The sequence below is a fragment of the Bufo gargarizans genome, chromosome 6 (assembly GCF_014858855.1).
Source record: "Bufo gargarizans isolate SCDJY-AF-19 chromosome 6, ASM1485885v1, whole genome shotgun sequence".
Classification (NCBI taxonomy): domain Eukaryota; kingdom Metazoa; phylum Chordata; class Amphibia; order Anura; family Bufonidae; genus Bufo; species Bufo gargarizans.
Genome location: NC_058085.1, coordinates 292205435 through 292221272, shown reverse-complemented (window position 1 = coordinate 292221272; position 15838 = coordinate 292205435). Strand labels below are relative to the sequence as shown.

The window sequence follows — 15838 nt, the reverse complement described above, 5'->3', positions numbered from 1 at the left end:
GACACTATGTCCCATTTGAAGCCCCCCTGATGCACCCCTAGAGTAGAAACTCCAAAAAAGTGACTCCATCTAAGAAACTACGGGATAGGGTGGCAGTATTGTTGGTACTAGTTTAGGGTACATATGATTTTTGGTTGCTCTATATTACACTTTTTGTGAGGCAAGATAACAAGAAATAGCTGTTTTGGCACCGTTTTTATTTTTTGTTATTTACAACATTCATCTGACAGGTTAGATCATGTGATATTTTTATAGACCAGGTTGTCACGGATGCAGTGATACCTAATATGTATACTTTTTTATGTAAGTTTAATTTAAGTTTTACACAATGATTTCTTTATTGAAGCCAAAAAAAGAAAAACATGTTTTAGTGTTTCCATAGTCTGAGAGCCATAATTTTTTCAGTTTTGGGGCGATTACCTTGGGTAGGGTATGATTTTTGCGGGATGAGATGACGGTTTTATTGGCACTATTTTGGGGTGCGTGTGACTTTTTGATTGCTTGCTATTACACTTTTTGTGATGTAAGGTGACAAAAAATTGTTTATTTAGCACAGTTTTTATTTTTTATGGTGTACATCTGAGGGGTTAGGTCATGTGATATTTTTATAGAGCCGGTCGATTCGGACGCGGCGATACCTAATATGTATACTTTTTTTTTGTTTATGTAAGTTTTACACAATCATACCAATTTTTTTTAACTTTATTTGGGGAAAATGACGTTTTTGTTTATTTTTACTTGAAACTTAATTTTTTGGGGGGAAAACTTTATTTTTTCAACTTTTTATTTAACTTTATTTTTTGCCCCACTTTGGGACTTAAACTTTTGGGGGTCTAATCCTATACAATGCATTCCAATACTTCTGTATTGGCTGTATGAGTACTGTGTGTATTACTCATACATCTTCCGGCCTGTGAGATCCAGGGGGCTGGATCTCACAGGCTCGTCACCGGAAGGCAGCATGATGCCTTCCTTAGACATTGCGCATGCATTCCATGCCATCGGGTCCCCCCTACAGCCACATGGGGGCCCGATGGCACACCCGATCGCCACCGCAAACCGCGGGTCTGAATTGACCTGCGGTTTGCGCGCGATCGCCGATACGGGGAGTCACATGAAACCCCCCGGCGTTGTGATTTCAGCAGGCATCCTGTCACAATTAACCCCCAGCCGCAATCTTTTTTTAAACTTAGGACGTACCGGTACGTCCTGAGTCCTTAAGGACTCTGGAAACAGGGCGTACCGGTACGCCCTAAGTCCTTTAGGGGTTAAGAAACCACAAGTAGTGCGCCCAACAGGTGCTGCAGATGCGACATGGATATTACTGCACATGTTTTTGAACAGAACTTCTATTTTTTCTTGTAAGCAATCAGATGGATTTATGTGACTTATTATAGTGTTTTTATATATGCACATTGCCTACTTTCTTTGTCTCACAATTATGATGTCATATACACTGACTGACAAAAAAAAAAAAAAAGCACCTAGACCTAGAGAGACTGCTACAAAACCTGGCATGCCGTTATGTCTCAGCCAGATATGTAAATGATTATAGGTATGGTCTGATTAGACACTGGGTCTTTCAATAAGAGAGCAGAAAAGTTCTTATCCTGTTGTCCTATAAAAAGGCTCTCAGAGGCTGCTTTTGGGTTTTATACCTTTTGGTGAGAGATCATTAACTGCTAGACATGAATCTACGATGCACTTAAAGACATTTTGTTCAGATTGTGTAAGAACACCCCCCCAACTGGTAACACCCAGTTGTCAATTTACTTATTCATTTTGAGGAGGAATAGTGGAAGAAAGACAACACATAATTATTTAATGTGGAATACAATTTTTTACCAAACAGGCAACCCCCCCCCCCCCTCACTCCCTTCTGGGTAGACCTGCGAAGGGAAGCATACTTACCTGCTTCTTGACACTGGCTCCTTCCCTCTCTGGCCTCAGGTGCTCTTCTCTTTTCCCTGAATGTAAACTTCCAGTTTGACGCCACTGCAGCCAATCGCTGGTGACGTGCTCATCTTGTGTCACTTGATCATTTGACATGATACAAGGTGAGCAGGTCACTGCTAAGCAATTGGCTGCAGCAGCGTCAATCCAGTTCACATTTATGGACCAGAGCGGAGGAGCGGCGGGCAGAAAGCATAGTATCCGGGAGCCAGCTGCAGGAAACAGGTAATTATGCTTCCCTTCACAGGTTTGTACAGAAGGAAGGTATAGGGGGTTGTCAAGCCCTTAAAGTGCAAAACCCCTGACTGACTCCAGTGCACGACCTTGCAGATTCTGGGCCTTCTAGTTGTTGCTTCTCTCTGTCTGGAGTACTTTAATGTAGCAATGACTTTCTTGCTGTAAATGTCTTAGAGATGATGGGTTTCTGTGACTAAGGTCCAGTTTTCAGAGGAGTGGGCACATGTAGCTCCTCTGTTTTCTTCAGCTGGCGCACAGCCCTCACGCACTGAACTAGGCAGGACCTAAGTCCATCTCCTAGCCTCCTAAATGCCCTTGGTCAGGATAGCTAACTGTGATGTGTTCAATACAATAAACCAGAACATTAATTTACCATGAGAACAAACTGTTTTGCAGTTACCCTGTTCTGGGGTACTTCCCACTTACTAATAATGTTCCCTTTTATGCCCTTGTCAATAATAATGCACCTCTGAGCCATTATGCCACCTGTTACTAAAGTGACCCTTTTTATGCGCCCACTCAGTAATAGTGCACCCTTTTCTACCAGCCTCAGTAGTGTTGCCCCTCTCTTTAATAATGCTCCTGTGTCCACTCAGTAATAGTGCCCACTTTTGTGCCTATTCAGTAATAATGCCCCTTTCAGCCTCTCTCTGTAATGTTGCCTCCTCTCTGTAATATCCCACTCAGGAAGGATTCACCCAAATTTTACCCCTACTACAGTACAGTTCTCACCATTAATACCGATCTCTGCACCACTGAAAATTAAAAAAAGTTTGGACTCACCTAACCTTGTTCCCATGACACCATGACAAGGGACATCTTCATCAGTATCAGTGGTCCATCACATGTGGTGCTACGGTGTCACTGCATCCCATTGCTTGTGCCAGGCCAGTAGCATCATCAGCATGCATCTCGTGGGCCACGGGTCTAAAATAGCCTGCAGCCTATGAGACTAGTGAATGATGGGACAGGAAGCTTGCAGAGTGGCCCCCAAATGCAATGTGGGATGCCGCCGGCCGGTATATCTTGCCACTACTACTCCAGTTCAATTCTCTTAGCAAGGGGCTTAATTTGCTGTTGTTATGTAGCATCAGACTTATCTTGCCCAGCTTCATCACTGGTTTAGGCTGCCATAGGACAGTTAGTTCTTCAGTTAGAACAATCTTTTCTCATACGAAATTCTAAATAGCAGGAATTCCGCTATTCCATATCCGCAAAATTTCTGAAATTTTTAAATTAACATGGAGATTTCACAGTGTCTGAGGTAAAAATTTGGACAACGTATCCCACTTTATGCCTATAAACTGGCATACGTCAGAAGTTTCTATTGGAGGCATACCTTTGACATACACTGCCAACACAATCTCACTGATCTCAAGGAATGCTTCTTAGAATTTGGATAGGCAGAGGGTGCGGTAGGCACATCCCTGGTACGCTTTCATAGTTGGCAGTGTCACATAGCTGTAGAAGTAAATATGTTATATGGTTTCGAATCACATGAGCAGTACAGCGTTACTTACTCGCTTATCAGGTTCCCCACCTACTGACTTAACTAAACATCCTGTCTGACATACAAGAGAAGATCAGGACAGAGTCTAATACACATTACCACTATTCTAGCAGAATGAGAAGAATTAAGAAATCAAAAGGTAATAATCATCTCATTTACTCCTAGAATATCAGAAATTTGAAACAAATTGTTTGGCTTAATAGAGTACTTGCATATAGATATATATGGATTTTTTTCCTACTGATCACATCTGAATACTACATTTTTTTTATTGATGTATGCATTTTAAGTTGCAGTACATTTGCTGCACGTGATGAATTTTTTGTTTTTGTTTTAACAGCGAGATTGATGATGTGACAAAAAGGAGACAAAAACACCATATACTGCATAGAAGGCACAATTCTTTTTTTTACCCTAATGAGAGTCAATTGGCAATATATGCGACTATATGCCTGTACAGTGATATATAACCAAGGATTCCATTACAGGCACCGGTATACGTCGAGAGCATTTTCTGCAAATGCAGTGTACACAGAACCCAGTACGATCACTTTGATGTTCACTATAGCATAATGTTTGCACTCCGATGTACTAAAACCAATGTATCTTTGTAGACCTGTATACATGCATTTGTTCTTAGGACTATAAGGCCAATTGGTAATGGACCTGCAAGAATACAAAGTCGATAATGGGCTCGTCAGTGCTATTTTTGCATATATGTTTCCTTTCCATTGAGTGATTATGAAAAATAAAAATTCATCCGTACCTGGGTTTTAGGATATGGCCTCATGGTCAGGTTTTGCATGCAGCTTTGAAAGCCAAAATAGGATAGGACAAATACAACTTTCTTATCTTTAATTCACTCCTGGTTTTGGCTTCCAAAACTGCATGACTGTGGCTGTATCCTCACAGAAAACTATTACAACAAATGCAACAGCTTCACTTTTATGCTATGGCTGCAAACAAGAAGTATTTCTATACTGCATTTTTTTAGTCCTCTTTTGGTCCCTTATGGGTTCTGTCACACGGTCAGGTTTCCTGATGTCGTTTTGGAAACAAAACTAGGTGTGAATAATTTTTTTTTTTAAAGTAGTATATGTTTCTGTTATGTAGTTACATAGCTACTTCCACACCTGCGCTTTCCGTTTCTGCTATTGAGATCCATCATAGGAACGTTATTTAGGGGCAATAATAGGACAAGTTCTATGTTTTAGCGGAATGGATATACGGAAATACGGAATCGGAATGCATACAGAGTACATTCCGGTTTTTTTGCGGAACCGTTGAAATGAATGGTTCCCCATACCGACCGCAAACAGAACCTGCAAAAACGGAATGGAAACGGAAGAAAAAAATAAAATATTTGTGTGCAAAAGCCCTTAGATCCATATTATGGATGTAAGGTACAATAGAGAATTGGTTGTTATTATCTCTTTAAATTTGCGTGAATATAAAAAAAGGATTCAATACAGATCAAATAAAGCGGTATCACAGACCTTCATATCAGTAAAATTCGGACACAATTCAGCCGTTGTTTAATAGGATTGTGTGAATTAGGCAGATAATTGTGACATAATACTACTAATAATAAAAACTAGTAAACTGTGAAAACCTAATATCTAATATAGCAACCATTTCCAAAGCCCCAACCCTAATATAATTCCCTGATTGAGCCTTGTTAGATATCACAATTAGCTATACCGTGCACAAATGTAGGTTTTTCTTTATGTGAAAAGATTAGTTACATTATCTCTATTACAGATGAGCGGACCATAATGCAGTTTCATGACGGAATGCATTTAGAGGCATTCCGTTATTCATTCCGTCATAATAGAAGTCTATAGGCTGCAAAATGGATCCTTCCCGTTTCCGTTATGCAGGGGAGTCCTCTCCTGCATAACAGAAATGGGACGGATCTGTTATGCAGCCTGTAGACTTCTATTAGGACGGAATGAATAACGGAATTCCTCTAAAGGCATTCCGTTATGCATTCTGTCATAGAATTGAGTTATGATCCGTGGTAACGGAATCTATAACGCAATTCTGCTTTTACCACCAAACGAAGCGTGAACGAATTTCATAACATGCAATTCGCTCATCTCTAATCTCAATCTTTTTCTAATATTTTTCACATACCAAACCCAATAACTGTAGCTAAACCCCTAAATACTATGGGGGAATTTTTCTTTGGATACCATTTTTTAAGCATGCAAAAGTTACACATTTTGAGCAAAACTGTAAGACTTTTTGCAAATGTCTTCTGCCTTCACCGTTGGTCAATAGTGCATTCAATCTTTGCTTTCAGTAAAACCCTATAAGACAGTCCTGCTAAATGTAGAAATAGACCCATGCAACTGTATACAGTACCTATACAATTGTATATGTCTCCCATAGACTTCCATAAACAAAAAGGATATCATGTAGTATATGTTTTGTATTTTTATACCTTTGCATGGAAAATGATTTCAACTACACTTTTCAATAAAGTTCGGACAGGGGGATCATGATATTCCCTGTCCAACTGTATATCAAAAAGACACAGGGCTGTTTTGTGTTTATTGCTAACCTTTTAAAGGGGTTGTCTCACCTGAGGTACTGGGGGCATATTGCTAGGATATGCCATCAATATCAGATAGGTGCGGATTCCACCTCTGGGACCCAACTGCTATCTCCTGCCACGGTCCCTCCTGTGAGAGAGGTGAGAAGATCGGATAGACTTGCTGCACGTGAGGCTATCTGACAGGTCTCTCTGTTTTCATGTATGTTGTTGTTTGGCAGGATCTCTCTTTAGGTGCCGCTCGTTATCAGTGATGAGGCTCTATTTAGATCCGCCTCACACTGCGGTTGATAGTTTCTGCTTGGAGTTGCTAGTGCTGGTTTGTCTTGGATCTCCTGCTTCTCCATACATCTCTAAGCTAAGTACTTGTTGCCTTCGCTGTTTCTTATTATCTGGTGTGTGTTGTTTCTAGGCCTCAGGGTTACGCAGGTTCCTTCATTCTGGAAGGAACCAGCTGTCTAGTCCCCTGCTACCTATCCTAGGGCTCGTCCGTTTTAACAGGGCTTTCGGTATCTGGTGTATGAGTATTTCCACCATCAGGATCTGCCCATACTTGCAGGAGTTAGGGAAAGGCCTAGGGATTACTAGGAGGTCACCATCCCTCTTCCTTAACTTTTGAGGCCAAGATTGTTGTCTATTCGTTGTGGTGTGTATTTGGTATTTTCCCTTCCCCTTAACCTGTGACATCTCCAGAATGGAGCTCCTAAATTGAAAGAAAGCACCATGCGCATACACAGCCGCCATTCATAGTGGGAGTGTCAAAAAATAGCCCAGCTTTGCGCAAGAATGGGGTCCCCAAAATGAATAAAAACACACCATACACGGCCATCACTCCATTTCCTTCTATGGAACTGCCAGAAATAGCCAAGCCAGCTCTCAGCTATTTTTGGTGCTCCCATTGAAATGAACATAGGGTTGTCGTGCATGCGCAGTGCAATCCTTTTCACTTTGGGAACTAGAGACATGTGTGAGCCACCAATGGCTCAGATGAGACTACCCCTTTAAGTATGTCACCTCAACTTCGCTTTTGAGGCTCCTTTAACAACGGTGTGCTATGCCTGCTGCTGTGCCTGCTACCCAGATAGCAAAAGTATATGGACAATAAGGTAAGCAGATAACGTTGGCTCAATGCTGGTAACTGTTGTTATTTTGTTATTTCTTGTTTTGATCCTCAACTTTTTGTTTTGTTGTCATATAGCTTCAACAAAATACCTTCATATGGTTTTGGTGATTGTAGCCATTGTTCTTAAAGTGATGGAAGTATCTGCAATATTAATCATAGGTAATGTGAACCATTTATTTACTACAAAAAAATTACCCCTACTCATAAATTTACACTCATGAACTGCATAAGATGCTGATATCGCATGCTCACTAGAGGAACTCTTTTATTTCATTATAAACCTTGTTGTTATCATTGCATATTTAGTAGATGACTTATAATCAGCAATATTCAATGCTTTAGAAATAAACCCCAGTACTGGCTCCACAGACATCTGCAAATGGAGTTGTCTTCTGCTGGACTTTTGGGGACCCATTGTTGTATCAGGGTCTAAGCCTAATAGCAGATCATCTGGTACACTAGTGCAGTGCACCCCGGGTACAGTGCCTTCAGAAAGTATTCTTCCCCTGGTGTTCTCCCTGTTTTGTTGCTGCTTCAGCTCCTTCAAGTTAGATAGGTTGGTGTACAGCAGTCTTCAAGTCATGCCCCAGATTCTCCATTGGATTAGGATCTTTGACTAGGCCATTCCAAGCCATTTTAATGTTTTCCTTCTTCTTACAACACTCAACAGACGTCTGGGGACCGAGGAGACCAGTTTCTCAAGTTTAGAAATAGGAATGCTCTCCCATTCTTGTCTAATACAGGCCTCTAACTGTTCAATCGTCTTGGGCCTTCTTTGTTGCACCTTCCTCTTTATGATGCGCCAAATGTTCTCTATAGGTGAAAGATCTGGACTGCAGACTGGCCATTTCAGTACCCGGATCCTTCTCCTACGCAGCCATGATGTTGTGATTGATGCAGAATGTGGTCTGGCATTATCTTGTTAAAAAATGCAGGGTCTTCCCTGAAAGAGATGACGTCTGGATGGGAGCATATATTGTTCTAGAACCTGAATATATTTTTCTGCATTGATGGTGCCTTTCCAGACATGCAAGCTGCCCATGCCACACGCACTCATGCAACTCCATACCATCAGAGATGCAGGCTTCTGAACTGAGCGTTGATAACAACTTGGGTTGTCCTTGTCCTCTTTGGTCCGGATGACATGGCGTCCCAGGTTTCCAAAAAGAACTTCGAATCGTGACTCGTCTGACCACAGAACAGTCTTCCATTTTGCCACACTCCATTTTAAATGATCCCTGGCCCAGTGAAAACGCCTGAGCTTGTGGATCTTGCTTAGAAATGGCTTCTTCTTTGCACTGTAGAGTTTCAGCTGGCAACGGCGGATGGCACGGTGGATTGTGTTCACTGACAATGTTTTCTGGAAGTATTCCTGAGCCCATTCTGTGATTTCCTTTACAGTAGCATTCCTGTTTGTGGTGCAGTGTCATTTAAGGGCCCGGAGATCACTGGCATCCAGTATGGTTTTACGGCCTTGACCCTTACGCACAGAGATTGTTCCAGATTCTCTGAATCTTCGGATGATGTTATGCACAGTTGATGATGATAGATGCAAAGTCTTTCCAATTTTTCGCTGGGTAACACCTTTCTGATATTGCTCCACTATCTTTCTGTGCAACATTGTGGGAATTGGTGATCCTCTACCCATCTTGGCTTCTGAGAGACACTGCCACTCTGAGAAGCTCTTTTTATACCCAATCATGTTGCCAATTGACCTAATTAGTGTTAATTGGTCTTCCAGCTCTTCGTTATGCTCAAATTTACTTTTTCCAGCCTCTTATTGCTACTTGTCCTAACTTTTTGGGGATTTGTTGACACCGTGAAAATTTGAATCAACGTATTTTTCCTTTAAAATGATACATTTACTCGGATTAAACGTTTGATCTGTCATCTACGTTCTATTACAAATAAAATATTGACATTTGCCATCTCCACATCATTGCATTCAGTTTTTATTCACAATTTGTATAGTGTCCCAACTTTTTTGGAATCCAGTTTGTATATTAGATGGTCATTGGATATCAATTTTACTGCAGGCCAGTGGACTACAGGCCCCAAATATTATGCATTCACCGTACAGAAAAGAACAATTGATAATGCGGCTGGAGGTACATTAGGCGGTCACCGTATAACAAGTTTACTGTTGGCCAGTTAGATTACAGGCTCCAAAAATTATGCATTCACCGTACATAAAACAGCAAGTGATTATGTGGCTGGAGGTATATTAGATGGTCATTGGATATTAATTTTAGATCAGGCCAGTGGAGTACAGGCCCCAAAAATTATTAATTCAAAGTACAGAAAAGAACAAGTAACCGTGTTGCTGGAGGTATATTAGACGGTCATTGGATATCAATTTTACAGCAGAGAGTGCGGAGGGTGCTGAAGCGGAAGGCTGAGTGAGCCACTTAACCAACTCTGGTGCGTCCTTTGACATAATCGCATGCACCTTCTCCAACTTCCCACTTAGGCCACGGCCTGGTGCACCTGCCGACCCCTACCAATCATGTTGCCAATTGACCTAATTAGTGTTAATTGGTCTTCCAGCTCTTCGTTATGCTCAAATTTACTTTTTCCAGCCTCTTATTGCTACTTGTCCCAACTTTTTTGGGATTTGTTGACACCGTGAAAATTTGAATCAACGTATTTTTCCTTTAAAATGATACATTTACTCGGATTAAACGTTTGATCTGTCATCTACGTTCTATTACAAATAAAATATTGACATTTGCCATCTCCACATCATTGCATTCAGTTTTTATTCACAATTTGTATAGTGTCCCAACTTTTTTGGAATCCGGTTTGTATATACAGCAGAAGTCACGTAATTAGTAGAATAATGTCCTTCTGTGTGCAAACAAACGGTCACTTGATGTCCCATGATGTGAGTAAAAATACACCTGTTCTGAAAGTCCCCTGAGTCTGCAGGCCCCTGAGAAAAGGTTGTGGAAAGGTATAGAACAGGGTTGAGTTATAAAAAAAAATACCCAAAGTTTGAACATCCTTTGGAGCACCATTACATCCACTATAACAAAATGGAAAGACCGGCAAAACTACAATCCTGACAAGAGAAGGCCACCCAGAAAAGCTCACAGACCGGACAAGGAGGAAATTAGTCAGAGATTCAACAAAGACACCAACGATAACACTGAAGAAGCTCCAAAGATCCACAATGTTCATGGAAATATCTGTCCATAGGACCAGTATAATCCACATACTCCATAAAGTGGGGCTTTATGGAAGAGTGGCTGCAGCTAGAGATGGCCTTGCTTTTCGTGGAAATCTGGGACGCCATGTCATCCGGACCAAAGAGGACAAGGACAACCCAAGTCACAAGGACAACCCCACGATAAAGCCTGCCTCTTCCTCTGCCTGTCATTTTCAAGCTGACCCTGTGACAAAGTCCCTATAGAAGAGCAGTATTTGTAGAAGCAGGTATATAGAACCCCTTAATGAGTATTTGCTGGAAGCAGGTATATCAAACCCCTTAATCAGTTTATTTTGGGGCAATAGGTATATTACACTAGTTGCAATTAGTTATTCCAATTGCGTTTGTCCCTCTGTATAGCTGCGGTATCTCAGCAGAACCGCACACAAATGCTGCACAATACAAATGCACTATAATATACTTTCTATGTTAGTATACCACACCCTTCAGTATGTCACACCTATCGATAGCACACCTATACCAGTCCTTAAAAGGACTTTTGTGGCCCTATTAGCTAGCGTTTGGTGTCCCTAACAGTCTGTTCATGTTCCACACAACAACCTCTCCCTACACTGGCAAAAGACTGACTGTAAAATGGCGGCCAGATCGGGTTTATTTATAAGGAAGGTTAATGTCCATGTACTGAATCGTCTCAATTGGCTGTCCTGTCCCACCTGATGAATGTGTCATGGGTCAAAGTTCGGCGCTATGCATAAAATTTAGGCGCGTGCAAATATCGCCATTGTTGCGGAGCTTGAAGATATACCCTCAATATCTTCACTTAAATCCCCTTGTAGCTGAAGAAACAGGTCAATATTCAAGAGACAATTTCCCCAGTGACTGGACGACACACAGTTTGGGAGTCAACTGACTTTACTAGGCATGTGCACCTGCTTTCAAACCTCCAACAGCCTCATTTACATACAATACATAGATTACTATGGTACAAGGAGAGGTGGGGTCAGACAATAGCAAGGGCTGATGGGAGGTTGAGGGGGGAGGGGAAGAGGTACAGACAAGAAAGACATTCGATAAGTGGCGATGTTTGCCACAATGCTCCCCCAGAACCAAGCCGGCATACACAGTCTGATCCCAACGGATCGGCTTGGGGATGTCCGGAGGAGCGCTCACAGATCACTTTTCAAGTTCAGTTTGTCTGGATAACCCGTCGGCGTTGCCATTTTGCTTCCCAGGGCGGTAGTGGATGGTAAAGTCAAAAGGCTGCAGCGCCAAACTCCAGCGCAGCAGCCGGGCATTGTCTCCTGACACCCTGTTCAGCCACACCAGCGGGTTGTGATCTGTGAATAAGGAAAAGGGTTGTCCATACAAATAGGGCTGCAGCTTTTTAAGGGCCCACACCACGGCCAGGCATTCTTTTTCTATGGCGGCGTAGCTTACTTCCCGGGGTAAAAGTTTTCTGCTTAAGTAAGCCACTGGATGCTCGCCGCCATCTTCTCCGACTTGGCTCAGTACTGCCCCCAATCCAAACATAGAAGCGTCTGTGTGGACAAGAAAGCGTTTAGTTGGATCAGGGGCGGCAAGTACAGGTGCATTCACAAGAGCCGTTTTTAGTTGCTGGAATGCCTGCTCACACTCTGGGGTCCAGACTACTATCTTAGGAAGATTCTTGCGGGTCAAATCGGTGAGGGGTTTGGCCAGGGTACTGTAGTTGGGTACAAATTTACGGTAGTATCCTGCGGTACCTAGGAATGCCAGTACTTGAGTTTTGGTCCGAGGGGTTGGCCATTTGGCTACAGCCTCTACCTTAGCCGGTTCAGGTTTTTGTTGGCCACTCCCTACCCGGTGTCCTAGGTATTGGACTTCTGCCATCCCTATATGGCACTTACTGGGTTTCAGAGTTAATCCTGCCTCCCTAATACGGTCTAGTACGGCTCCTATGTGGGTCAGGTGTTCAGTCCAGGACTGGCTGAAGATCGCTATATCATCTAGATAGGCGCAAGCGTACTCCTGGAACCCATCCAATAGCCGATCCACCATCCTCTGAAAAGTAGCCGGAGCGTTTTTCATCCCGAATGGCATGACCTTAAACTGGTACAGGCCAAACGGGGTGACAAACGCCGACTTAGGGATGGCGTCTTCGGCTAGGGGAATCTGCCAATACCCCTTACAAAGATCTATTGTGGTGAGGTATTGGCCCCTGGCCATTTTGTCCAGGAGCTCGTCTATCCGGGGCATAGGGTAGGCATCGGATATGGTCTTATCATTAAGCCTCCGGTAGTCTACGCAGAAGCGGGTAGTCCCATCCCGCTTCGGCACCAGAACTACTGGGGAGGCCCAAGGGCTTTCAGAGTGCTCTATAACTCCTAGTTTTAGCATTTCTTCAATTTCCTTGCGCATATTATCCTTTACAGATTCAGGTATGCGGTAAGGAGGTTGGCGGAGAGGGGTCTGCCCTGGTGTTTCTACTCTGTGGGTGGCTAACGGGGTGTACCCGGGGATATTAGAAAAAGTGGTTCCTTTTTCCCTTATTAGACTATGAACCTGCGCCCTTTCCTGGGGACTCAGCCGTTCACCTAACTGAACCTCTTCCAGGTCCTCTTTCTGGCCCTCTTTCTCTAGGAGGTCTGGAAGAGGTAAATTGTCAAAGTCCTCTGCGGCAGAGGCGCAAATAGCAGTCACCTCTTCTATGCGCTCGTAGTAGGGCTTCAGCATGTTCACATGGAGCATGCGTCTGCCCCCTGCTCCAGCGCACGGGCCGATCACATAGGTGGTATCACAGATTTGCTCCACCACCTTGTATGGGCCCTGCCAGGAGGCCTGCAGCTTGTCATTAGGGACTGGCCGTAGGATTAACACCTTCTGCCCGACCTGAAAGCTGCGGTCCCTGGCCCCCTTATCATACCATCTGCGCTGTCGTTGTTGGGCCGCTTGGAGGTTAGTACGTACCGCCTGGGTCAGAGCCTCCAAGCGTTCCCTAAACTCCAGCACGTATGGAACAATAGGGGTACCATTCGTAGTTAGCCCTCCCTCCCAGTGTTCTCTGATAAGGTCTAAGGGACCCCTCACTCTCCTTCCGAACAATAATTCAAAAGGGGAGAATCCCGTGGATTCTTGGGGTACTTCCCTATAGGCAAAGAGCAAGTGGGGCAAAAACCGTACCCAGTCTTTTTGAGTGTCTATGAACGTGCGGATCATCTGTTTAAGTGTTCCGTTAAACCGTTCACAGAGCCCGTTGGACTGGGGGTGGTAGGCGGAGTTTAAGATCGGTTTCACCCCACACACTTTCCAGAGTTGGTGGGTGACCTCTGCAGTGAACTGGGTGCCCCTATCCGATATAATCTCCCGGGGAAATCCCATACGGGAGAATATTTGCATAAGGGCATCGGCTATAGTCTCTGCATGTACATTGGTCAACGCCACTGCCTCTGGGTATCTAGTGGCGTAGTCCACCACGGTCAAGATGTATTTCTTACCGGAGGGACTGGGTTTCGCTAGGGGTCCTATTATGTCTACGGCTACTCGACTGAAGGGTTCTTCAATTATGGGCAGGGATCTGAGTTTGGCTTTATAGCGATCCCCTCTCTTCCCTACCCTCTGGCAGGTATCGCACGTTTGACAGTATTGTCTAATATCCTTTGAGATACCTGGCCAGAAGAAGTTCTGTGTCAGCCGATGTTTCGTTCGGCTGATTCCTAAATGTCCTGATAATGGTATATCGTGCGCGATGCGCAGCAACTCTTGTCTATACTTTCGGGGTACCACTAACTGCTTAGTGGGCACGGGTATGGACCCTGCTACTACCTTCTCTGCATAGCGGTATATGAGACCTTTATCCCAAGCATATCTCTCTCCCTCCAACCCTCCTTGGTCCTTGTTAATCCTATCTTTATATACCTGCAGGGAGGGATCTAGGGCCACCTCACTGCCAAATTCCAGGGGGGCATCCCAGGGGAGAATAGGAGGGGTGTGTGGCATATTGTTTACCTGAGCCTCAGAGTGATCGGATGGAGCCGTGGTGCGTGCTTGCTGCCGGGTAACAACCGGGTAGGCCTCTTGGATAGTTGGTTGAGGGACAAAAGCAGAGGTGAGCTCCCCCAAGTCGTTGCCCAAAATAACATCAGCGGGCAAATCCTGCATAATTCCCACCTCCACGTTTCCATGCCCTGCCCCCCAATTCAAATGCACCTTGGCAGTGGGAACTTTGTAAATTGCTCCCCCTGCCACCCGTACAGCTACACAGTCTCCGGTGAGGGTGTGCTTAGGCACCAAATGATTTCGGACCAGGGTTAACGTGGCCCCAGAGTCACGTAATCCTTGTATACTCTTCCCCTCCATGTGTACCACCTGGCGGTGCCCCTGACTGTTGTCTGAGGCGGCTTGTATGGGGTTTACCTCGTGTAGGATCCCCAGAGGCTCTTCTATTGAGGTGATTGTGGATGTTGGGAACACAGATTCTCTTTGGCAGCAGTGTACTGCAGCCCGATTGGGGGGAGAAGGACCCTGGTAGTTCCAGTTCTGGCGAGGTCGGTTACGTGGGCAGTCTCTCTGGATGTGCCCCTGTTGGTTGCAGGTGTGGCAGCGGATCGGTGGTCGGGTATTGTACCTAGGAGGGTACTGGTTGTGGCTCGCGGCTGGTCGTGGGTGAGCCAAGGTAGTCACTGCTGGCAGAGGGGTGGTAGATCCATACGTGGTCCGGTGTGGTGTGCGTTGGTCTCGTCTGGTGTCTTGGAACTCGTCAGCTAGCTTGGCTGCCTCTGGTAGGGTACGGGGTTTGCGATCTCGTACCCAATTTTGCAGTTCTGTGGTTAGTCCATTAAAAAACTGCTCCATTACTATTAACTGAAACATCTCTTCCATAGTGGTGACCCGTGTCGCTTCCATCCACCCCTTGGCGGCTCGTTGTAGTCGGTGTGCCCATTCAGTGTGTGAGTCTTTTGTTTGTTTCTTGATGTCCCGGAATTTGAGTCGGTATGCCTCAGAGGTAATGGCATACCGTGCTAGGATGGCTTGTTTGACTTTGTGATAATTCCTGATGTCTTCGTCTGGGACGGTTCGGTATGCCTCTGCGGCGCGGCCTGACAATCTACCTGCCAGCAGGGGTACTTGGTCGGCTGGGCTGATGTCGTGTAGCTGGCACAACCTTTCGAAATCCTGTAGGTATTCGTCAATATCACTTTCTCCTTCTGTGTAATTTTTAAAAGCTTGGTAGGGAATCTTAGCTTTTCCCTGGGTAGTGCTGGTGGGCGCTGGGGCTCCTTCCCCAACTCGCTGAATAGCGTTTTGCTTAGC

General features: G+C 44.3%; 1 protein-coding gene across 2 annotated transcripts in view; it reads left to right on the top strand.

The window, feature by feature from the left end:
* The first annotated feature begins 3709 nt into the window (after nucleotides 1-3709).
* Nucleotides 3710-15838, top strand: part of LOC122942467 (killer cell lectin-like receptor subfamily B member 1B allele A) — a 31162-nt gene continuing 19033 nt past the window's right edge. Inside the window, exons 1-2 of one of the 2 annotated variants that reach the window (XM_044300107.1) lie at nucleotides 3710-3839; nucleotides 7456-7539. In XM_044300107.1, the coding sequence (XP_044156042.1) occupies nucleotides 3815-3839; nucleotides 7456-7539 (109 nt within the window). In that variant the 5' untranslated portion in view covers nucleotides 3710-3814. The remainder of the gene's footprint in view (nucleotides 3840-7455; nucleotides 7540-15838) is intronic. The other variant, XM_044300108.1, reaches the window with a different exon arrangement.